At 46.1% G+C, this 23,638-nt stretch overlaps 1 protein-coding gene across 50 annotated transcripts in view; it reads left to right on the top strand.

Moving 5' to 3' along the window:
- The window catches only part of ARMC9 (armadillo repeat containing 9), a 180,867-nt gene that overhangs the window by 34,977 nt on the left and 122,252 nt on the right, over positions 1-23,638 (top strand). For all 50 annotated transcript variants that reach the window (XR_012421558.1, XR_010580129.2, XR_012421552.1 and 47 more), the window contains 3 exons: positions 866-1,023; positions 6,076-6,174; positions 22,243-22,277. Coding sequence is in view for 36 of the 50 variants with exons in the window: in XM_074010479.1 (XP_073866580.1) it covers positions 866-1,023; positions 6,076-6,174; positions 22,243-22,277 (292 nt within the window). In the remaining 14 variants the exon portion in view is untranslated. The remainder of the gene's footprint in view (positions 1-865; positions 1,024-6,075; positions 6,175-22,242; positions 22,278-23,638) is intronic.

The raw sequence follows: 23,638 nt of genomic DNA on the forward strand, positions 1-23,638 counted from the left end.
CTCTAAGGCCTGGTGGGAGTGGTTTTATGCTTTACCAAACTGGCAGAATGATGGAATCTCTTCTGCATTCTTATTTTTCCTAGCATGAGTCAAGTAGTCCAAAATTTTATTTAAAATAAAGTGTCCTGCAGATATGAATTGTCCCCCAGATGACTTCATAATACAAAAACAGAGAAAAAGACACAGGTTTGATTTAGGCATTTTGTGAGCTCAGTATAGAATAAAACATTTCTTTTCTTTTTTTTTGAGACAAAGTCTTGCTCTGTTGCCCAGTTGCCCAGGCTGGAGGATAGTGGCAGGATCTTGGCTCACTGTAACTGCTGTCTCCCAGGTTCAAGTGATTCTCATGCCTCAGCCTCCTAAGTAGTTGGGATTATAGGCGAGCACTACCATGCCTGGCAAATTTTTGTATTTTTTTTAGTAGAGATGGGGATTCACCATGTTGCCCAGGCTGGTTTCCAACTCCTGGCCTCAAGGAATCTGCCCACCTTGGCCTCCCAAAGTGTTGGGATTACAGGCATGAGCCACCACCAGTCCTAGAAACGTTTATTTTCTTAGACATAGAAGAACTAAAAGAAATTGCATGAGGTTCAGTCAAGGGAATCGATTTTCTTAGGAAACCCAGTGAGGATTGAGTTGAACTTCCTGAAAAGGAAATTTTAAGTCAGTTGGTTACAGCACTATGTAAATAAATGTGGCATAAAATAGAAGTAAGTGTGAAACACAAATGGTGTCAAGTTTATTGTTACAACAAAACATTCTGACAGTAAGTATGGTAGTTCTTTGAGAAGAATACAATTATTTTTCATATTGTGGATTTGTATTGATGTTGTTTGTTTTATTTTAATATAAACTGTCTTCCTAGAAATGTTGCAGCAGCTCCACCAGCAGCTGGTTGAAGCTGAACGTAGGTCAATGACATACCTCAAACGGTACAATAAGATCCAGGCCGACTACCACAATCTTATTGGAGTCACAGCAGAACTGGTGGATTCTCTAGAGGCCACAGTCAGCGGCAAGATGGTAAGGAAGAGCCCCAATTGTGTGTATGTCTGTTTGGCAATGAAGAAGGCTTATGGGCATGGACTATGTTGATATGGCAGATGGAGTCTGCCTCTCTCCATTCCAAGCCATTGGCACCTGCCACTCTGTTTCCAAAAGCCAACATGCATGAAGGAGATAAGGCCGATATTTTTTACTGTTTTTATCAAGCTTCTTGCAGTGTTTTATCCATTTTTCTTAACATACTGTATGCTATATCTTTATTTCTCTACCTTATTCTTTTTTTTTTTTTTTTTTTGAGACGGAGTTTTGCTCTTGTTGCCCAGGTTAGAGTGCAGTGGCGTGATCTCAGCTCACTGCAACCTCCACCTCCCAGATTCAAGTGATTCTCCTGCCTCAGCCTCCCAAGTAACTGGGATTACAGGCATGTGCCACCACACCCAGCTAATTTTATATTTTTAGTAGAGACGGGGTTTCTCCATGTTGGTCAGGCTGGTCTCGAACTCCTGACCTCAGGTAATCTGCCAGCGTTGGCCTCCCAAAGTGCTGGTATTACAGGTGTGAGCCACTGCGTCTGGCCCTTTTTTGAGAAAATATTTTTCAAAAAATTGAGACATGGTCTTGCTTTGTTGCCCAGGCTGATTTTGAACACGTGGGTTCAAGTGATCCTCCCACCTTGGCCTCCCAAAGTGCTGGGATTACAGGTGTGAGCCATCGCACCCAGCGTCTACCTTTTTAATATTAGCAAAGGATAAGTCTGGCGACAGAAAAATATGTGCTGGCAAAAAAATGAGGGGGACATGTCCTGCTGTCACATAGGAAAGCCACTGATTTTCTAATATTGGTTTCATATCCAGCTACCTTTCTAAATCCCATTAATCTTGAGTTTTTTTAATTGATTCTTCTGCATTCTAGATTGACAGTCATGTTATCAAATAATATTTGTGTTTTGCTTTTAAAATTTATCTTGACTTTTCTTAGTACATTGGCTATGGCCTGTGGGATATTGTTGAATAATGTCATCATGGGCATCTTTATCTCATTCCTGTCTTTTTATAAAGTACGATAAAATCTATTTGTGGACATACAGATATTTAAAAAATTGAAGTACCTGTAGATTCACACTGCAGTTTTAAAAAATAATTCAGGCCAGGCACAGTGGCTCACACTTGTAATCCCAGCACTTTGGAAGGCTGAAGTGGGAGGATCACTTGAGGCCAGAAGTTTGAGACCACTCTGGTCAACATGGTGAGACCTCTGTCACTAAAAATATACAATTAAAAATAAAATTAGCCAGGCATGGTGTCTCACACCTGTAATCTCAGCACTTTGGGAGGCCAAGGCGGGCAGATCATCTGAGATCAGGAGTTCAAGACCAGAGCCCTGGCCAACATGGCGAAACACCATCTCTACTAAAAATACAAAAATTTGCTAGGTGTAGTGGAGCACATCTGTAATCCCAGCTACTCAGGAGGCTGAGGCAGGAGGATCTCTTGAACCCGGCTGGCAGAGGTTGCAGTGAGCCAAGATTGCACTACAGCCTGGGTGACAGAGTGGAACTATGTCTCAAATAAATAAATTTAATTTAATTTAAAAAAAGATGGGTCAGAGGAGGAAAGCTGGACTCTTTACTAACCTTTTTAATGTAAGATAACCGCGTTCTCATAGTAAAAGATTGAAACGATTCAGAGAAGCATATAGTAAGGAACAAAAGCTCCTTCACCACATGCTGTAGATTCATTTCCTTATTGATGTTCAAGACTGACATTGTCTTGTATATTATTTTAGAACAGTTCTCTGCATGTGTGTGTGTGTGTGTGTACACACACATGTACAGCATTTGTACACTTAGTTGGGATCATATGATTCATTACTCTTCTGAAACTTGCTATTTCTCTTTCGATACATCTTGGAGATCTTTCCACATGACCAGATCCACCTCATTCTTTTTAATTCTTTTATACAATTCCATTATAAGGGTGAATCATTATCAGATCTCTGGTGATGAACATTTGGATTTTTTGTTTTTTTGTTTGCTATAACAAAAAATGTTGCAGTGGACATCCTTGTGTATACTGTACATCTTGATTAAAAAAAATTTTTTTTTTTTGAGACGGAGTCTCACTCTGTCGCCCAGTCTGGAGTGCAGTGGCACGATCTCCGCTCACTGCAAGCTCCGCCTCCTGGGTTCACGCCATTCTCCTGCCTCAGCCTCCGGAGTAGCTGGGACTACAGGCGCCCGCCACCATGCCCGGCTAATTTTTTTGTATTTTTAGTAGAGACGGGGTTTCACAGTGTTAGCCAGGATGATCTCGATCTCCTGACCTCGTGATCCACCCACCTCAGCATCTTGATAAAATTCTAAAAGTGGAATTGCTAGGGCAAAGGTATGGGCATGAGCATTTTGATAGAGGTTGTCAAATTATTTGTCCTAAAATGTCAACACACGGCAACACCGAATAGGATTAAACTTTGAAATCTTTGTCAGTTTGGTAAGTAAAACTTGGCATTCTGCATATTTTAATTTACATTTCTTTAATTACGTATGAGGCTGAGTATATTTTCATGTATCGTTCTTGGCCATATGTATATTTATTTATTTATTTTTTGGTCAGCCATCCATCTTCTTTCCTCATTCTTCTGTTTCAAGCAAGAAAGTGACATGAGCAGTTAGGCTTGTGAGAGAAATGGTTCTGCTAGCAGTTTCGGAAGTTAAAGGAGGAAACAGTTTCAGGACTGAAGGTTTGATCCAAAGTCTCAAAAGCCACAGAAAACTCCAGAAGAAGAGAACTGAAAAGCATCCAGTGTTTTTGACACTTAGAAGTTCGCTGGTTGTGAGCCTTGCCACGCGAGCTTCCCTGGAGGAACGCAGGTGGATAGCTGGTCACATTGTATTGAAAGGTGAAGGTGGGTTGAGACAGCAAACATAAGCAGTTCTTTCAAGGACCTTGGCTGTAAAGAAAAGCTATTGAGAGGGTGATTGATAGATAAGGATCTAGGGTGAAAAAAGAAGAAGAAGAAGAAGATCTAGGGTAGAAGATGGGGAAGGTATGTTTTTAATATGAAATATATGTGAACGTGTTTCTAGTTGTAGGAAAGGAATAAGTATAGAAAGAAAGGTTAAAAATACAAGATGAAAAAGGTATGTTTTTTGTTCATTTGTTTGAGATAGGGTCTCACTCTGTTGTCCAGGCTGGAGTGCAGTGGTACAATCACAGCTCACTGCAGTCTTGAACTCCCAGGCTCAAGTCATCCTCTCACCTCGGCCTTCTGAGTAGCTGGGACTACAGGTGTATACCACCATGCCTGGCTAATTTTTATTTTATTTTTTTTTAGAGGTGGTATTTCACTATGTTACCCAGGCAGGTCTCAAGCTCCTGAGCTCAAATGATCCGCCTGCCTGAGCCTCACAAAGTGCTGGAATTACAGGCATGAGCCACTACGCCAGGCCTGAAAAATGAATGTTTAAATTTTAATACTACAGAAATTTACTATAGGAATTCAGAAGGAATGGACTCAGGATAATGTAGGAGATCTAGCCTGGGATGCGGTCCCTTTTTCTCTGAGTCACTTCAAATGTAGCTGTGCAACAAGGGATGACAGACCTCTGCCGAAGGATGGACAGAGCCTTTTTCTTTTTTTTTTTTTCTTTTTTTTGAGACGGAGTCTGGCTCTGTCGCCCAGTCTGGAGTGCAGTGGCGCGATCTCGGCTCACTGCAAGCTCCGCCTCCCGGGTTCACGCCATTCTCCTGTCTCAGCCTCCCGAGTAACTGGGACTACAGGCACCCGCAACCGCGCCTGGCTAATTTTTTGTATTTTCAGTAGAGACGGGGTTTCACTATGGTCTCAATCTCCTGATCTCGTGATCTGCCCGTCTCGGCCTCCCAAAGTGCTGGGATTACAGGCATGAGCCACCGCGCCCGGCTAGACAGAGCCTTTTATGTGGCTGAAGCAGACCAGAAGTTTCTAGCAGATAGGCAGGAGGCCCAGGAGGAGAGAAAAGGGCCCAGCCCTTTCCAGCTCCGCAGGGGTGGAGTAGCCCTGCTTCCCATGCAGGCCAGGGGGATGGCCTTCCTCCCATGCAAGGGTATGAGCAAGGGGTGGGAAAGCAGCCGCTTCTACTGCCATGTGGAAGTTTCCCCTGGTGGAATCACGAAGATGCGGAAGAGGAGGCTCTTTTCCAATTATCATGCCTAAAAAAAAGTGTGGAAGTCGTTATCTGCAGGGATTGGTTTGTGGGGGAAGGGTGGGATTCAGGAGAGGTTGTGGTACTTGTACGTTGAAATGAGCATACATTATTTTTCTAAAAAGAAAATAGATGAAAAAAATTCCAAGGTGACCACTTTCGATGTTGTAGGTCAATCCTGAATTCTCGTAGCTGGTGAGAGAGGCACAAGAGATGCTAAAGGAGAATGCAGGATCCAGCAGCATTGATGGCAACAGCAGCTTGGCCGCACATGGTCAAGCACTGGATAGTTGATTAAAAGTGTTTCCATCACTCATTCAGCAAGCACTGGCTGAGCCACCTGTCATGTGCCAGGGATATCTGTGACCTCATTTAGCTGCTCACTGCGACTGTTACAATAAAGGTGTGGAAAGCGAGAGGCAGAGCTGTTGGTCTTCTCGAGTCCAGGACTTGAGCCCTGATCTTCAGATATGAAGCTTGGCTCTCTTTCCCCCACATTATGGTTGTCCAGTGACTTTGTTATTTATTTGTAATTTACCAAAATGGTTTAGGATCTGTTTATTCTATATGACAGTGGAGATAGCTGAAGTGGAGTTAGATAATTTGCGTCTGATGTCTCATGAGCACACCTGCAGTGTGTTAGCACCTTGTTCTGTCAGGGCCGGTGCTTTCTCTCCTCCCAAGAGCTCTGATGTTAAAGCAAATGATTATTTTTCTAGCTTATATATCTCATCATCGTGCCTTACAGTATTTTTCTAGCTTATATATCTCATCATCGTGCCTTACAGAAAGCTGTTGAGAGACCACTCTAATAATTGCCAGCGTGCCTCAGGTGTCCCTCGGTGAATTTCATGCCGTCACCAGATGTCTTTGTGTCCTCCTTGCAGATCACCCCTGAGTACCTCCAGAGCGTCTGTGTCCGCCTGTTCAGTAACCAGATGCGGCAGAGCCTGGCGCACAGTGTGGACTTCACGAGGCCTGGGACGGTGAGGCTCTGCGCTCAGGGCAGGGTGCCTGTGGTCTATCCCCCCCAGTTTAAAAAGAATGTAACTTTAAAAATAGCATGAGAAAATAACATGCCAAAGACTGCATTTAAGCTGCCTTTGGAAGTCTAGAAACTTCTAGAAGGAAACGAAGTCTGTTTTGGAAGAAGGTACAGCTGAAAGCTGGCCTCCTAGGGAGAGTGAGGAGAGAGGCATGTTCTGCTACCAGTTGCAGCCACTCAGTGGGGGCTCCCAGGGTTGGGGATCAGTAGGAATGGATGGAAACTTTATTCTCCTTTTTTAAAAGCACTGCCGTGGTGGAAGTTGTGTGGTCTAAAGCAAGGGCACTTTTTCCCCCCTAACTTTTTACTTGGAATAATTACAAAATTACAAAAGTAGCACAAAGGACACTGGTATACCCTTTACCCAGATTCACCAACTGTTAGCTTTGGCCCCTTCCTTTGTTGTGTCTCTACACATACGTGAATATGCACACATAGGCACACAATCTGTTTTCTGAACTATTTGAAGATAAATTGTATATATTATGACTCTTTACTCCTAAATACTTCAGTGTGTATTTCTTAAGGTTAGGAATATTCTCTCATATAACTATGCAGTTACCAACTTCAGTAAATTTAACATTGATACAGCCTTCTTATCTGTTGTCCATTTTCCAATTTTGGTAGTTGAGTCAACAATGTCCTTCATTGCATTTCCCGTCCTCTGGTCATCTAGGGTCAATTGTCACATTGAGTTGGCACAGCTCCTAGCCTCTTCTAATCTCAAACATTTCCTCAGCCTTTCTTTGAGTTACATAACATTAACATATTAGAAGAGTATAATTTTCCCCCTTTAAAAAAAATAGAACATTTCACTGGGTGCGGTGGCTCACGCCTGTAATTCCAGCACTTTGGGAGGCCAAGGGGGTGTGGATCACTTGAGGTCAGTAGTTCAAGACCAGCCTGGCCAACATGGTGAAGTCCCATCTCTACTAAAAATACAAAAATTAGCTGAGTGTGGTGGCGGGTGCCTGTAGTCCCAGCTACTCGGGAGGCTGAGGCAGGAGAATCGCTTGAACCTGGGAGGCAGAGGTTGCAGTGAGCCGAGATTGTGCCATTGCACTCCAGCATGGGGGACAAGAATGAGGCTTCATCTCAAAAGAAAAAAAAAAAAAAATAGAACATTTTTCCTTTTGTGGTGTCCTTGTAATTAGAGTCAAGTTCCCTGAATCACCTAGGCCAAATGTGACCTCAGTGATCGTGTGTCCTCCTTAGGCTAGCATACCTGGAGGCCCATGGTTTTGAGGCAGGCATTCTTAACCAGGGGAGACACCAGTGTCTCTCAAACTCTTCAAAGTACAGGAACCCACGGGCCAGGAGCTCACACCCACCTGCTGCCGCATTCGCAGGCTGGGTGAGTGAAGCCCTATGAAGTCAGCTGTATAGATTTTTTTTTTTTTTTTTTGAGATGGAGTCTGGCTGTATAGATTTGGAATGAGGCTCCTGTGTGATCCTGAGGCACCCCTGTGGGTCAGAGCCACAGCTTTTAAATAAGGGTTTGCACGTTAATATAATACTAGAGTCTTAATAAACAGAAGCCTTTTTTTTAGTATTTTAAAGAAAATTTATACCCTACCTAATTCTCAAGTAGATTTGAAGAAGTTTATTATAATATGAGAAAACATAAATATGAGAAACGAGAATGTAGAAAATAAAAATAAGTAAAGAAATTGTGGTTAAGGGAAAATAAGGGTGGGAAAAATGAAAGTAAGCAAGGGCTAACACTGGTACAAAAAATGCGTGCTGCAAGTTGTTCCTCCGGAAAGGTGGGCTGCAGATTAGGCTCTGAGCTTTCTAGCAGTCTGTGCAAAGAGGGAAACATGAGCAGTTATATGATTCCCAGTGCTTATAAAGCAGGAGAGGGCAGTTACATAACTTTTATTATGTAACATTTCCTGTATCCAAAACAACATATGTGCTGCATATGCAGGCTAGGAACCATGACAATAAAACAAACACCCACAAGTCCGCCACATGTGGCCCGAAATAGACCATTTCAGTGCTGCTAAAGTTTTCTACCCTTCAGACTTCTTCCAAGTAGGTGTATTACTATATAATTTAAAAACAAGTTTAAATGCTTTTTTTTTTTTTTTAAACTGGATGGTCAGACAACTGCTTCACACAGTTATTCCTGGTGCTAAGACCCCGGGATAGTCTCTTGAGTCAGCAGTTTCTATGGCTCTTCATAGAAAGCACGTAGTCATGTGCTGAAGAGCAGGCGGCCTTGACCACTTCCTCCCAGCCTAACAGAAATATCTCAGAATGGCTGGCTCTGTCAGCTGTTCCACACACGTGGACAGACAGATGGTAGAAGTGGAGTCTTTGGGACATGGCCGCAGTGATTTTAGCATGCCGAAATCTTAGAGAATCAGCCATTTTTTAAAGGTCAGTAAAGTCACCATTGGATATGCAAGTCTTAAAAAAGTAACTTCCTCATGAGCCCTCCAGAAGAAGGACTTTAAGCCACATCCCCGAGAATATGGCTGACCCTCTGTCCGCTGTCCAGTTAACATTCGGACAGTTAGGACGCAGAGTGCGTTTACTGAAAATTGTGGCTTTCTCATAGCAATTAGCACGGCAGGATCTGTGTCTGCTAGGAGCACTCCTTTCTTGCTCCTTCCCATTTATTTGTTAATTCATCAAAGATTTAGTGTTTTCTAGGTTCAGTTTATAAAATCCGATTATATCTTTTTTTTTTTTTTGAGACGGAGTCTCGCAATGTCACCCAGGCTGGAGTACAGTGGCACAATCTCAGCTCGCTGCAAGCTCTGCCTTCCGGGTTCACATCATTCTTCTGCCTCAGCCTCCCGAGTAGCTGGGACTACAGGTGTCCGCCACCACGCCTGGCTAATTTTTTTGTATTTTTAGTAGAGACGGGGTTTCACCGGGTGGTCTCGATCCCCTGACCTCGTGATCTGCCCGTCTCAGCCTCCCAAAGTGCTGGGATTACAGGCGTGAGCCACCACGCCCAGCCATTGTATCTTATATATACAAGCCATCCTTATATTCCCATCTTCTATAGAAGAAGTGATGTATCCAGTTTATTTAAAACTGATGTTGGTCGGACACAGTGGTGCACACCTGTAATCCCAACACTGGGAGTCCAAGGCAGGCAGATTGCTTGAGCCCAGGAGTTCGAGGCCAGTCTGGGTAATATGGTGAAAACCCATCTCTACAAAAAATACAAAAATTAGACTAGACGTGGTGGCTCACGCCTATCATCCCAGCACTTTGGGAGGCCGAGGCAGGCGGATCACAAGGTCAGGAGATTGAGACCATCCTGGCTAACACAGTGAAACCCGTCTCTACTAAAAATACAAAAAAATTAGCCAGGCGTAGTGGCGGGTGCCTGTAGTCCCAGTTACTTGGGAGGCTGAGGCAGGAGAATGGTGTGAACCTGGGAGGCGGAGCTTGCAGTGAGCTGAGATCATTCCACTGCACTCCAGCCTGGGCAACAGAGCAAGACTCCGTCTCAAAAAAAGAAAAAAATGAGCTGGGCTTGGTGGTGTACGGCTGTAACCCCAGCTACTCAGGAGGCTGAAGTGGGAGGATCACTTGAGCCCAGGAGTGGAGGCTGCAGCAAGAGGAGATCGCACCACTGCACTCCAGCCTGGGTGACAGAGTGAGAACCTGTCTTAAAAGAAAGAAAAAACTGATGACATGTTATTAAGCACGGTTTAAAAGGGAGCAGGGGTACGACATAACTGGTTATCCCACAAGAAGTTATCAATGCCATCTGTCAGGAGACAGTCCCACCACCCCTGACTGTTACATTAGCAGCAAAATACAGACTCTGTGTAACCACTGGAAACCAGGGAAGGGAGGATGAGTTATGTTTAGCTTAGTGATACCATTCTCCTACTGAATCATTGACTTAGGAACACACAATAAAAGCTGCAAAAATTCTAGCCGATTTCTCTAACAAAATGATGAAAAGCGGATGGCGGGGTCATTGTCAAAATATAACAGAATATTGTTGTTGACTATGCATGCGTATATAAAGTTGATTTATGATATCTGTCTCGAGTTCAGATTTACAATGTGTGAAGAAGGAAATTAAGAAACAGTTTAGATGCAACGTCCAGTGACTGGACTGATAGGATTTAGTATTTGGAAGGAGAAGATTGCTTGCTTTTTAAATAAGTTTTTAAGGGGATAAATTCTACTCTAGGGCCCAACAGAAGACCATCAATTTCAAGATAAATACGTGGCACAGATCAGCCTCCTTCACGGAGAGGTCTCAGATCAGCTGGCCGTCAGGTGCTCTGTTGAGCTTGAGTGTTACTGCTAATTACATACTGTAAAGGAGCTTGGCTGGGCCCTGCCACAAAGCCGTTGGTGTCTATAAAGTTTGGTACACTTGATACTGGTTTTTATATCTGGCAGTTAACAAGAATCTGGGCTTCTACCAACTTACTTGCTGTTCAAAATTCAAAAGGGCCCTTAAATAGAGCCCCTCTTTCCCCCTGAGTTCTGAACTGATTGAAATATAGGACAAAAGAGGAAAGGAAAATGGAGCTGAAAATATCACTGTTGGTGCTGACAAAGCTTATATTGGAGAATGTGGGTCTTTTTTTTTTTTTGAGACAGGGTCTCGCTCTGTTATCCAGGCTAGAGTGCATTGGCACGATCAGGGGTCACTGCTGCCTTGACCTCCTGGGCTCAAGTGATCCTCCCACCTCAGCTTCCTGAGTAGCTGGGACTATAGGCCTGCACCATCATGTCCAGCTAATTTTTATTTTTTATTTTTGTAGAAATGAGGTCTCACTATGTTGCCCAGGCTGGTCTCAAACTCCTGGGCTCAAGCAGTCCTCCCACTTTGACCTCCCAAAATGATGGGATGGGATCACACCCGAAATGATGGGTGTGAGCCACCACACTTGGCTGAGAATGTGGATTTTGTTTGTAGGCAGGTGGTGTCCTACTCTTGTGCCTGGAAATTACAGAAGCGTTCTTGCACAGTCCTGGACAGCTCTGGCCAAGCCTAGACCGCTGCCATTGCTGTGGCTGCCATGAGGGCGGCACGGAGGAGCGGAGTTGACACGTCTTCTCTGGTGGGCTCTGCCCAGAGCAGAAGAGGACAGGCAGGGCAGTGATGCCAGCTCTGCCCCTGCCTCACAAGTCCTGCTAGTCACCCCTCTCTGGAGAGGAAGTCTCCCACCGACAGAGCACCTCACAGGAGAAACACCACAAGAGGAAAGAAGTGTGGTTCTGCCCTCACCTGGGTTCTACCTCACCCAGGTAGCTGTGTTCAGAAAGCTGCCCATGTTATCGAAGCTGGCACAGGTATCTAGGCACTCCCAGAGGGTTTATAATGACGGGATTCATTTCTTTGAGGCAAGAGCTGTCCCAGGTGGCCTTTTGAGTTTGACTCCATGTATTGCTGTTCCAACCCATTTGTCTTACTGTAGTCCTTACCTTATCAGAGCCTGTGGCTTGCTGGGATAGGAGAGAAATCAGATTTTATATTATCATCAACTTAGTGATAAGAAGTAAGGAAGAAACTTATCCCTCAGGGCACAAGAGGCTGAGTTTCTTGTTTTCTAAGATTACGCAAGTCTCACAGGTGTGTTTGTTTGCAGGAAACGCAGTGCTACGCTGTTCCTGGATGACATTCTGCTGTCGGGGTTTCTGTCGTGGTTTTGCCCGTGGCAGAGCAGCTCCCTGGCTGTGATGTATTGAAAGTCAGCCCTGGGCACGAGGGGTTAGCGTTAAGGTTAGGGCTAGCGTTACACAAATGTGTTAGCTAGAAAGTGTACCATTTTATCTGTAAATGGAACAAAACCCATCTCCTCCCTTCGCTTAGCGCATCCTGCCCTCCCGTGGGAACCTGTTGCCTGTGTTTCATGTGCATCCTTCTAGAGCCTTTAAGTATATATCATTAATTTTTACTTATGTGTATATTTTCTTTATCTTTTAGAGTTCTAATTTGAGAACGGCATTCCTCCATCAGACATTTAGGTGGCTTTTCTGTTTTCTGCTGTTTCTAGTGGTGTAGCACACATTTTTCCTGCCAGGAGCAGTTGAAAGTGCCTTGGTTGGTCTTTCTCTTCTTCACCCCCTCTTCCCCCTGGGCAAACGTGAATGCAGAGACGCTGGAGAAAAGGTGTGCCACGAAGGGGGGCCGTCCACCCTATACCAAGCCTCTGCCCTAAGGGCAGGGCAGGAGTGGGTAGAAGGGAGGCTGACCAGGAGCCAGAGTCTGGTGCCAACTCTTAAGGTAGAAATTTGAGCTCCTGCCCCCTGAGTGAGTCCCACATCCCACCTAGTGGCACCTCTGGGTTTGTGGATTCCTTGGATGGGGAGGTTTCCATTTAAATGCATCCTTATTTAGAAAGATGGCCCATTTGAGAATTAATGCTCTTTTTCTTCAATGACTCCAGATAAGGCCCCATTGGAAATAAAAGTTGAAACACTTTATTTATTTGGCTTTTATTTTAGGCTCAGCAGGTACATGTGCAGGTTTGTGCATGAGCAAATTACATGAGCAAATTACATGTCGCTGGGATTTGGGGTACAGATGATCTCATCACCCAGGTAGTGAGCATAATCCTGAGAGTTAGTTTTCAAACCTTGCCCCTCCCACCCTCGCCCTGCCAGTAGTTCCCAGTTATCTGTTATTCTGATCTTTGTGTCCTTGAGTGCTCAGTGTTTAACTTCCACTTAGAAGTGACAGCTGTGGTATTTGGTTTTCTTTTCCCATGTTAATTCGCTTAGGATGATGGCCTCCAGCTACATGCATGTTGCTACAAAGGCCATGCTTTTGTTCTTTTTTATGATTTCATAGTATTCCATTGTATATATGTACCACATTGTCCTTATCCAGTTCATGCTGATGGGCACCTGGGTTGATTCCATGGCTTTGCTATTGTGAATAGTGCTGCCATGAACATATGAGTACATATGTCTTTTTCGTAGAACAATTTATTTTCCTTTGGGTATGGAATTGCTGGGTCAAATGATAGTTCCGTTTGAAGTTCTGGAGAAACCTCCACACCGCTTTTCACAGGGGCTAAACTAATTTACATTCCCACCAACACATACAAGGTTTTTTTTGTTTTTGAGACAAGGTCTTGCTTTGTTACCCAGGCTCACTGCAGCTTCGACCTCCTGGGCTCAGGTGCTTCTCCTGCCTTAAGTCTCCCAAGCAGCTGGGACTACAGACACACGCCACCACACTCGGCTAATTAAAAAAATTTTTTTTTGTAGAGACAGGGTCTCACTTTGTTGCCCAGGCTGGTCTTGAACTACTGGCCTCAAACAATCCTCCCACCTCGGCCTCCCAAGGTGCTGGAATTATAAGCGTGAGCCAACATGCCCCGCCTTGTGATTTTAATTTGCATTAAAATGGTTTTGATTTTGTGATAGATGCTATAGCATTAAATCTAAAAAGGCCCAGGACATGTGGGTCTTGTAAGGCACCTGCTTCCACCTCAGCCATCTTTGTCAGCAGCTTCTTGTTATGTGGCTTGTGGCTCTGGCCTGAAGCTCAGCATCTTCAGCCCTTGCCTTATCCCCAGTGTGATTTTCTTACATCTTGGCAAATGCCTATGCTTTCCCCACATTGCCGCCATGTGTCCAGGCCATCTTCCTTGGTGCAACGCCCTTGTATTGAGGAGTCTCCCAACCAGCACCCCGACCCTGCTATACCTTGTATACCAATGCCTGTTGCATACCCAGACCAACCTGGTGATGAGAGGGTTTAACAACTTTGTAGGTTGGGTGCGGTGGCTCACGCCTGTAATCCCAACAGTTTGGGAGGCTGAGGCAGGCAGATTACTTGAGGTCAGGCATTTGAGACCAGCCTGGCCAGCATCATGAAACCCCATCTCTACTGAAAATACAAAAATTAGCTGAGCGTGGTGGCACACGTCTGTAATCCCAGCTACTTAGGAGGCTGAGGCACGAGAATCACTTGAACTTGGGAGACAGAGGTTGCGGTGAGCCGAGGTTGCAGTGAGCTGAGATCACGCCACTGCACTCCAGCCTGGGCAACAGAGCAAGGCTCTGTCTCAAAAAAGAAAACACCTTTGTATTAATAACTCAACCAGTGGGTAGAGCTGTGACCGGCCATCAGCGGAGACCTTTCCGGAGCTCCAAACCCAGACTTCCTGGCCTCCCCATGAATGACAGGTTCACCAGATTTGTGTCCAAATCGGGCTCAGCTTTTCCTCCACACAGGTGGTCTCCCCTCCTGAATTTCCTATCTCAGTGAAAGACACTCCAGGGAACACCTGGGAAGCCTCTGAGGTTTTTCTATGTCCTTTGCCTGGTTATGGGATCGGAAAGAGCTTCCTCCCTTCCTGCCCACGTTGCTGTTGTTTTTGTGTTTGTTCAGGCTCTCCACAGTTCTCGCCTGGCTTAATGTCACATTTCCTAATTGGTCTTAAAGCTCTTACCTTGCTGGTCATTTGTCACATGGGACCTGAAGTGGCCTTTCTGGTTGTGTCTTGTTTATTTGTACCCTTCAGGTTCCAGGAAGGACTCAGGTGTCTTACAGGCATCCGATCATATTACCCTCTTGCTCAACACCGTCATCTCTTTAGGGTGAAGTGGTTTTCGTCTCCTGCAAGCGTCCCTTGTTAAAAAGCTGGCAAGGCCAGACACAGTGGCTCACACCTGTAATCCAAGCACTTTGGGAGGCTGAGGCAGGCGGATCACAAGGTCAGGAGTTCGAGACCAGCCTGACCAATATGGTGAAACCCCATCTCTACTAAAAATACGAAAATTAGCCAGGCATGGTGGTGTGCACCTGTAATCCTGGCTACTCAGGAGACTGAGGCAGAAGAAGAAGCGCTTGAACCTGGGAGGCAGAGGTTGCGGTGAGCCAAGATCATGCCACTGCACTCCAGCCTGGGCAACAGAATGAGACTCCGTCTCAAAAAAAAAACAAAAAGAGTGGGCCATAGCAGCATCTTCCCCATCTGATGGGGATGTGCCTCTGGCTTGGGCCTCCATCGCCTCTCCAGTCCCCTGACTGACGTATTGCCTCAAGGGTTCCATTGTGGGCATTTGAACCTCTGTTGAGGTCAAGGGGCCCTACCTTCCTTACCCACGTGACCCTGCCCAGCCTGCCCAGCCACAGTGCTCTGTGTTAGTCCATGTGAATAGGGAGAGAAGAAGGGGTTGGCAGAAATGGCCTCATCTTCGGGGGCTCACTGGTAGCCTCTGCTGGGGTCTAGCCCCGACACTTACTTTCTGCCCCTCACTGGCCCACACACCCCTGCCCCATCCTGCTGCTGTCTCTACTTAGCGCAGCATTTTCCAAAGCCTATGCCCACAAATGCCCATCCCGCAGGATTTCCCTGCCCCACAGCCAAACAGCCTGGGAGTTAATAAGCTTGTGAACTGCCGTACAGTGACATTCCCAGCACAGCAGCACAACATGAGACTCCCGAGAAGTCCCACGGGAGAACTGTTACCCTTGCTGAACCCAGGCAGTCTCCAGTTAGATTGGACCCAGGAACACTTTCCTTACCTGACGCCTCCTGCTGGTTTCTCTTAGAAAGTCCCCATCCTGCTAGTCACCAAGAGCTGTCCCAGGCTTGGTGTGGCCCCACTGCCCACCTCCCCACATCATGACACCAGCCAGGGGGAGCAGCTGCTCTGGGAGGCAGGCCCCAGGTCCTCCTGTGGCTGAGAGGGGATGGATGGAGGCAGAAACGCAGCTCTTTCACCTTGGCTTAGGTAGACATTTATCCATCCTACCCAAAGATTCCAGAGAACCTAGAAGGGAGCCTGGCACAAGGCAGGTGCTTAGTGAATAATTGATAGGTTGCTACATTAGTTGTTCCACTATTCTTCACTAGCACTGTAAAAAGCATTGCCCCTGCATTTGAGCCAGCCTTCTTCAGATGGGAGAACACCACCCATCCGTGCGCACCTCCACGGGAGGGAGACCACCGCCCACCCGTGCGCACCTCCACGGGAGGGAGGCCACCGCCCACCCGTGCGCACCTCCACGGGAGGGAGGCCACCGCCCACCCGTGCGCACCTCCACGGGAGGGAGGCCACCGCCCACCCGTGCGCACCTCCACGGGAGGGAGGCCACCGCCCACCCGTGCGCACCTCCACGGGAGGGAGGCCACCGCCCACCCGTGCGCACCTCCACGGGAGGGAGGCCACCGCCCACCCGTGCGCACCTCCACGGGAGGGAGGCCACCGCCCACCCGTGCGCACCTCCACGGGAGGGAGGCCACCGCCCACCCGTGCGCACCTCCACGGGAGGGAGGCCACCGCCCACCCGTGCGCACTTCCACGGGCGGGAGACCACCATGTGCATTCGCAGGTCCATTGTGATTGGGAGCACAGTCCTTTTTCTGATCCCCCAGGCCTGCTGGCCTTTCCCTGGGCTCTCAGCCTGAAATCCTAGAAATCAGACAGCACTCACTTGGGCTGGAGTGGGCTGGAGTCAGAGCCTCTGTAGCAGGGGGAGTCCACTCTGTTCAGAATCCATTGTTAGCTCAGTGAGGGAAATTTTTCTGTGATTGGTGATCCTGACTGTGATGGATGGTTTTGGGGCTTGTGATTGTTGATGTCTTTGTTGTAGGGCTGTCTGTTGCACTGTAGGTTGGTTAGCAGCATTCTTGGCCATCCTCCATTAGATGCCAGTAGCGCTACTCCCACTTTTAACAACCCAAAATGTCTCCAAACATTGTCAGATATCCCCTGTGGGCAAAATCACTCGCAGCTGAGAAGCACTGGAGGGAAAGGAAACATGGCTAGTGCACAGTGTGGAAAATGCTGCCGCACACCCTGCAGAGAACTCGGGATGCCGAGGAAAATCAGTGCCAGCCCATGCTCCCAGAGGGGAGGGTAGACGGTGAGGCTGGAAATGGTCCCTGAGAACATGGAAGGCCAGGGAAGATCGGAGCTATCCTGGAGGATGGGGAGTGAAGGAGGCTGAAGGGAGCGAGGGGCCACCAGGGAGAGGAACTGGTGACTGGAGCCTTGAGGGGGCCTGAGATGAGACTGAGCAGATGCAATTTTTACAAAGACCCCTGTGCTGAGTGTGGAAGGAGGGCTGGAGGAGAGACCTGAAGCAGGGCAAATGTGGGCTTTGGGACCCGACTGCCTGATTAGATTCTTGTTCTAGGGGAAGTTGCTCAGTCCCTGTGTTTGTGCATCTGAAAGTGGAAATGACAGTGCATGAAATGAGTTAATATGTGTAAAGTCCCTACAATGGTGTGCCTGGTGACTAGTGAGCCCTCCATAAATATCAGTGAGTACATCCTTATTAAGCTAACGTGGTAGTTCAAAGGAGAGAAGAAGTCCTGAACGAAGCCCCTGGCACAGGGATTAGAGAGAAGGTAGCAGCTGTAGGATGGAATCAGTAGGACCTGATACTTTGGGGGATGTAGAGAGTGAGGAGGCCACTCCTTTTCTTTTCTTTTCTCTTTTCTTTTCTTTTCTTCTCTTCTCTTCTCTTTTCTCTTTTCTCTTCTCTCTCTTCTCTTCTCTCTTCTCTTCTCTTCTCTTCTTTTCTTTTCGAGATGGAGTCTGGCTGTGTTGCCCAGGCTGGAGTGCAGCAGTGTGATCTCTGCTCACTGTAACCTCCACCTCCCAGATTCAAGTGATTCTCCTGCCTCAGTCTCCCAAGTAGCTGGGATTATAGGCATGAGCCACTGCTCCCAGCCATGCTAATATTTTAGTATGGCCGTGTCCTTACTTGACCCATCTGACTTGTTATCTTAGCTTCTTGGTCTCTGTAATGTGTTAAATGAATAATTTTTTTCTTTTTTGATACAGGGTCTCACTCTGTTGCCCAGGCTGGAGTGCAATGGTGTGATCTTGGCTCACTACAGCCTCAACCTCCTAGGCTCAAACAATCCTCTCACCTCAGCCTCCCGAGTAACTGGGACCACAGGCACACGCCATCACGCCCCACTAATTTTTTTTTTTTTTTTTTTTTTTTTTTTTTTGAGACGGAGTCTCACGCTGTTGCCCAGGCTGGAGTGCAGTGGCGCGATCTCGGCTCACTGCAAGCTCCGCCTCCCGGGTTCCCGCCATTCTCCTGCCTCAGCCTCCTGAGTAGCTGGGACTACAGGCGCCCGCCACCGCACCCGGCTAATTTTTTGTATTTTTAGTAGAGACGGGGTTTCACTGTGGTCTCGATCTCCTGACCTTGTGATCCGCCCGCCTCGGCCTCCCAAAGTGCTGGGATTACAGGCTTGAGCCACCGCGCCCGGCCTTTTTTTTTTAGAGATAGGGTTTCATCATGTTGCTCTGGCTGGTCTCAGACTCCTGGGCTCAAGTGATCCTCCTGCCTCAGCCTCCCAAAGTGTTGGGAGTACAGGCGTGAACCTCTGTGCCCAGCTAGGTGAATAATTTAGATGACATTTCAAACTTATTTCTGAACTCACTACTTAAGCCAACAACAGGAATAGGTAATTTCTTTATTAAAGCAATCAAGGGTAAAAGTATAAAAACATACATGCATGATCTGAGCCATTTTTAAAATTAAAATTTAAATTTTGTTTGTTTGTTTGAGATGGAATCTTGCTCTGTCACCCAGGCTGGAGTGCAGTGATGTGATCACAGCTCACTGCAAGCTCCGCCTCCTGGGTTCAGGCGATTCTCCTGCCTCAGCCTCCCGAGTAGCTGTGACTACAGGTGTGCGCCACCGCGCCCAGCTAATTTTTTGTATTTTTAATAGAGATGGAGTGTCACCATGTTGGCCAGGCTGGTCTGGAACTCCTGACCTCAAGTGATTTGCCCACCTCGGCCTCCCAAAGTGCTGGGATTTACAGGCCAGGGCCACTATGCCTGGCTGATCTGAGCCATTTAAAAGTGGTACTTGGCTGGGCACGGTTTGGCTGGGTTGAACCCGGTAGGCAGAGGTTGCAGTGAGCTGAGATCGTGCCACTGCGCTCCAGACTGGGCAACAGAGCGAGACTGTGTCTCAAAAAAAAAAAAAATTTATGGACCAGAGTTGGGTTTCTCCAAGTTTATTGTGCAGACATATCCGCTGGGGACCTGGCTGAAGTGCAGGTTCTGGTTCAGGAGGTCTGGGATGGTACCCAAAATTATGCATTTTCAATGAGATTTGGATGATGCTGCTTGTCTGAGGAGCACACTTTGAGTAGCAGGGGGCTGCAGAGTCCAGAAATAAAACTAAGGAAAGTTGTATACCTAGCAGACAATGGAGGTAGGAGAGGGGTGGTTTATTTCATGGGTCACGGAGTCAGATGCTGTCAGGGCTAGGAAGTATGTGAAGCAGCTGGTGTCAGGCTGCAGGGAGCTCTGGTGCCTGAAGATGACGTTCCTTCCACCTTAGTGTTCACATTCAAATTGAAAAAGGAAGAACAAAAAGGAGGTGAAGAAAAAGAGAGGGAGGAAGCAAGATGTACTGATGGAAGCATTTTGAGGTGATACTGGATGGCCTGGGTGGGACTTACATGGCGCAGCATAACTGGCTCTCAGGGAATAAGAAAACAAAGTTGCATGCGTCACTCACACCACAGAGGAAAACACAGTAGCATGAACTCCAGAAGGATGAAATCTCTAAATGTAAAAAATAAAGCTATGAAAATGTTAGAAGAATTGAGAGAATGTGTATATCACCTTGAGGTAGGTAGACCTTCTGAAGCAGGACTGAAATCCATGAAAACAATCTGGTATCACATAAGGCATGAAGGCAAAGTCAAAAAGCAGGTTACGAAAAATAATGGGCAATATCACTAAAATTTAAGAAAGTAAACTGTTTTCTACCCATCGAATTGATGGAAGTTTTAGAATGATAGGATCCAGTACTGATAATGAAAAAGGAAAGGTCTCCTTCAGTGCGGGGCGTCTGGCAATGTTTATCAGAATTAAAACTCACATACCCTTTGATCTAGACTTTGGAAGTCCAGCTTAGCTCACAAAACAAAGTATCAGTAAGTACAAGCATGGTGGCAGACGCCCATAATCCCAGCTACTCTGGAGGCTGAGGCGGGAGGATCGCTTGAGCCCAGGAGTTCAAGACCAGTCTGGGCAATATAGTGAGACCCTATCTGTAAAAAAAAAAAAAAAAAAAAAATTCAGTATCATTAAATGACAATAAATAACATTTTTAACAAGGCTTTTGTAATTTCATGCACGCAAAGAGGGGAGAATAATAAAATGGGTCTCCAAGTGACCATCACCCAGCTTGATCAGTAAATGGCATTTCACTAATCTTGCTTTGTTTCTTCTCCTCTACTTATTCCCTGCCCCCACCCTGGAGTTCTTTAAAATCCAATTCCAAACATGTCATGTCACCTGTAAATAATTCAATATACATCTCTAACTGATCAGAGACTTTAATATACAAACACATAGCCACAACACCAAATACAGTTAACACTAATTCCTTAGTATCTAATACCAGTCCACTCCATATTCAGATTTCCCTTATTTTCTCAAAATATCTTTTTACAATTGGTTTATTTGAGTCAATTCAAACAAGCACCACACACTGTATCTGTTTATATGTTTCTCAAATGTATTTTAGTACATACATAATACAGCACTGCCTAAAGTGGCAAAAAGACACACACACACACACACACACACACACACACACACACACACACACAAAATAAATGGGACAAGAATCTCCGTAAAGTAGGCAATGATTTTGCCTATAGACAGGATCAGAATTATAAGAGAGTGGGGTGGAAGAGGAGTTGTTAATGTTTTTTAAACACCTCTAGAATGTTTGACTTGGTACAAAGTGCACATTTTTATACTTGAAGAGAATCTTTTTTTTTTTTTTTGAGACGGAGTCTCACTCTGTCGCCTAGGCTGAAGTGCGGTGGCCAGATCTTGGCTCACTGCAAGCTCCGCCTCCTGGATTTACGCCATTCTCCTGCCTCAGCCTCCCGAGTAGCTGGGACTACAGACACCTGCCACCTCGCCTTCTAGTTTTCTTTGTATTTTTTAGTAGAGACGGAGTTTCACCGTGTTAGCCAGGATGGTCTCGATCTCCTGACTTCGTGATCCGCCTGCCTCGGCCTCCCAAAGTGCTGGGATTACAGGCTTGAGCCACCGCGTCCGGCTGAGAAAATCTTAATAAAGAAAAAAGCCAGAATAATATAATGATTCATATTGCTTTTGTTCTTCATAATGTATTTAATTAGGCAGCTTGAAATGCCCCTGGGAGTTTGGTCAGGGAGAACCCATCGTTTTCTTTTCTTTTCTTTTTTGTTTTTTTGAGACAGAGTTTCGCTCTTGTTGACCAGGCTGGAGTGCAATGGTGTGATCTCGGCTCACCGCAACCTCCGCCTCCTGGGTTCAAGCGATTCTCCTACCTCAGCCTCCCGAGTAGCTGGGATTACAGGCATGTGCCACCACACTCGGCTAATTTTGTATTTTTAGTAGAGACAGGAACCCATCATTTTCTATAGAGGTTTTGTTTTGTTTTGTTTTTGGTTGTTTGCTTTTGTTTTTTTCTAAAGAAAATAAAAGAATCAAAGAATGGTTACTCCATAGGCAGAGCAGCCTCTACAGAGTTTTGCTTGGAGTGATGTAACATCAAACAAGGGCTGGTAGGCTGTGAGCTGGAGCAGTGGTGTGTAACTTTAGTTTGGGTTGATTTTTACATCATGTGTGACTTTGGTTGGTGAATCCTGGTGGATTAAAACTTCGCACATCTGGGCCGGCTGCAGTGGCTCACGCCTGTAATCCCAGCACTTTGGGAGGCTGAGGCGGGCAGATCACGAGGTCAGGAGATCATCCTGGCTAACACAGTGAAACCCCGTCTCTACTAAAAATACCAAACAAAATTAGCTGGGTGTGGTGGCGGGTGCCTATAATCCCAGCTACTCGGGAGGCGGAGCTTGCAGTGAGCCGAGATTGGGCCACTGCACTCTAGCCTGGGCGGCAGAGCAAGACTCCGTCTCAAAAAACAAACAAACAAACAAACAAACAAAAAAAAAAAAACCTAACTTGCACATCTGTTGATTACATGCTATTAGGGTGATTTGGGATCCGTGCGTTGCTATCAGTGTTTAACACCATCTGTTTTCTTCTGTCCTCTTCCCCCCAGGCATCCACCATGTTACGAGCCTCCTTGGCACCCGTGTAAGTAACTACTCTTAGGAATTTTTATTAAGGAGAACAGCAATGTGTAAAACGGGAATTCAAAGTGTCTTTAATAAACACTCAGCAGCCTATCTTAGAGGAATGCCTTTGAGCTAGAGCTACATGTGAATATTAAAGGAAATACGAGTACTTATAAGTAATGTTGTTAAACTAGAATTATCTTTTATTGCATGTGTGTGTTTTGTTTTTTTTTTTTGAGACGGAGTTTCGTTCTTGTTGCCCAGGCTGGAGTGCAGTGGCGCAATCTCAGCTCACTGCAACCTCCGCCTCCTGGGTTCCAGCGATTGTCCTGCCTCAGCCTCCCGATTACAAGCATATGCCACCACGCCCGGCTAATTTTGTATTTTCAATAGAGACAGGGTTTCTCCATATTGGTCAGGCTGGTCTCGAACACCCAACCACAAGTGATCCACCCCCTTTGACTTCCCAAAGTGCTGGGATTATAAGTGTGAGCCACCGTGCCCGGCCATCTTATATTGTTAATTCTATTCTTTTGGTAAGGAAACCTCAAATGAAAACAACTGTAGAATTGTTCATATGGTATTGTATAGAAATGTAATCTACTATCATAGTGCAATCCACAGAGTGTTGCACTGTCTGAATTTGTGTTGTCTGCTGGTTCACACTGTGATCAGGGCCATGGGCAGCCCTGTGTATGCCTGAGCACTCATGTCCTGATGAGTTGGGCTGTCCCCCTTGGGAGTGTCTGATGCTGTGGTGGCAAGGGAGTTGAGAACCTTTGACTTGGACATGAGGACCAGGGTGGCTTCTGGGACCCTCTGAGCCAGCTTTGCAGGGGAGAAGGGGAAGATAGGGGTGCTGTGTGATTCCTCACACACCTGAGATGCCCACAGCATTCCTCCTCCCTCAGCCCTGCCTGAGTCTGACCTTGACCCCACACTTTATTCTCTCCTACCACTTTGGCAGCAGTATCACTGCACAGACTGCTAGGGTTAAAAGCCCACTCCTGCTACCCTCCCTGGGACCGAGGATTACTTATATAATTTCTTCGTGCCTCAGTTCCTCACTTATAAAATGAGGAGAATCATAGTAATTCTATTTTAGGATTGTTGTGAGGATCAAAATGAGTTAATACATATACAACACTTAGCATTTGGCGTAATACTGTAGTATTACACCAAAATGAGGAAACCATCATTGATAAAGTACTGTAAAGTAGACTGCAAAGCTCATTTAGTTTCACCAGTTTTTCCATGCCCTCTAATCTTCTTTTCTACAATAAAACAACAAAAAACAAAGCGTGAAGACACTTGTTTTAGCAACAAGGAGGCTGAGGTGATTCCTTTGGTTTCTGGCTGACCGAAGGTGAGTGGCGGGGC

This window comes from Macaca fascicularis, chromosome 12 (assembly GCF_037993035.2).
Source record: "Macaca fascicularis isolate 582-1 chromosome 12, T2T-MFA8v1.1".
Classification (NCBI taxonomy): Eukaryota; Metazoa; Chordata; class Mammalia; order Primates; family Cercopithecidae; genus Macaca; species Macaca fascicularis.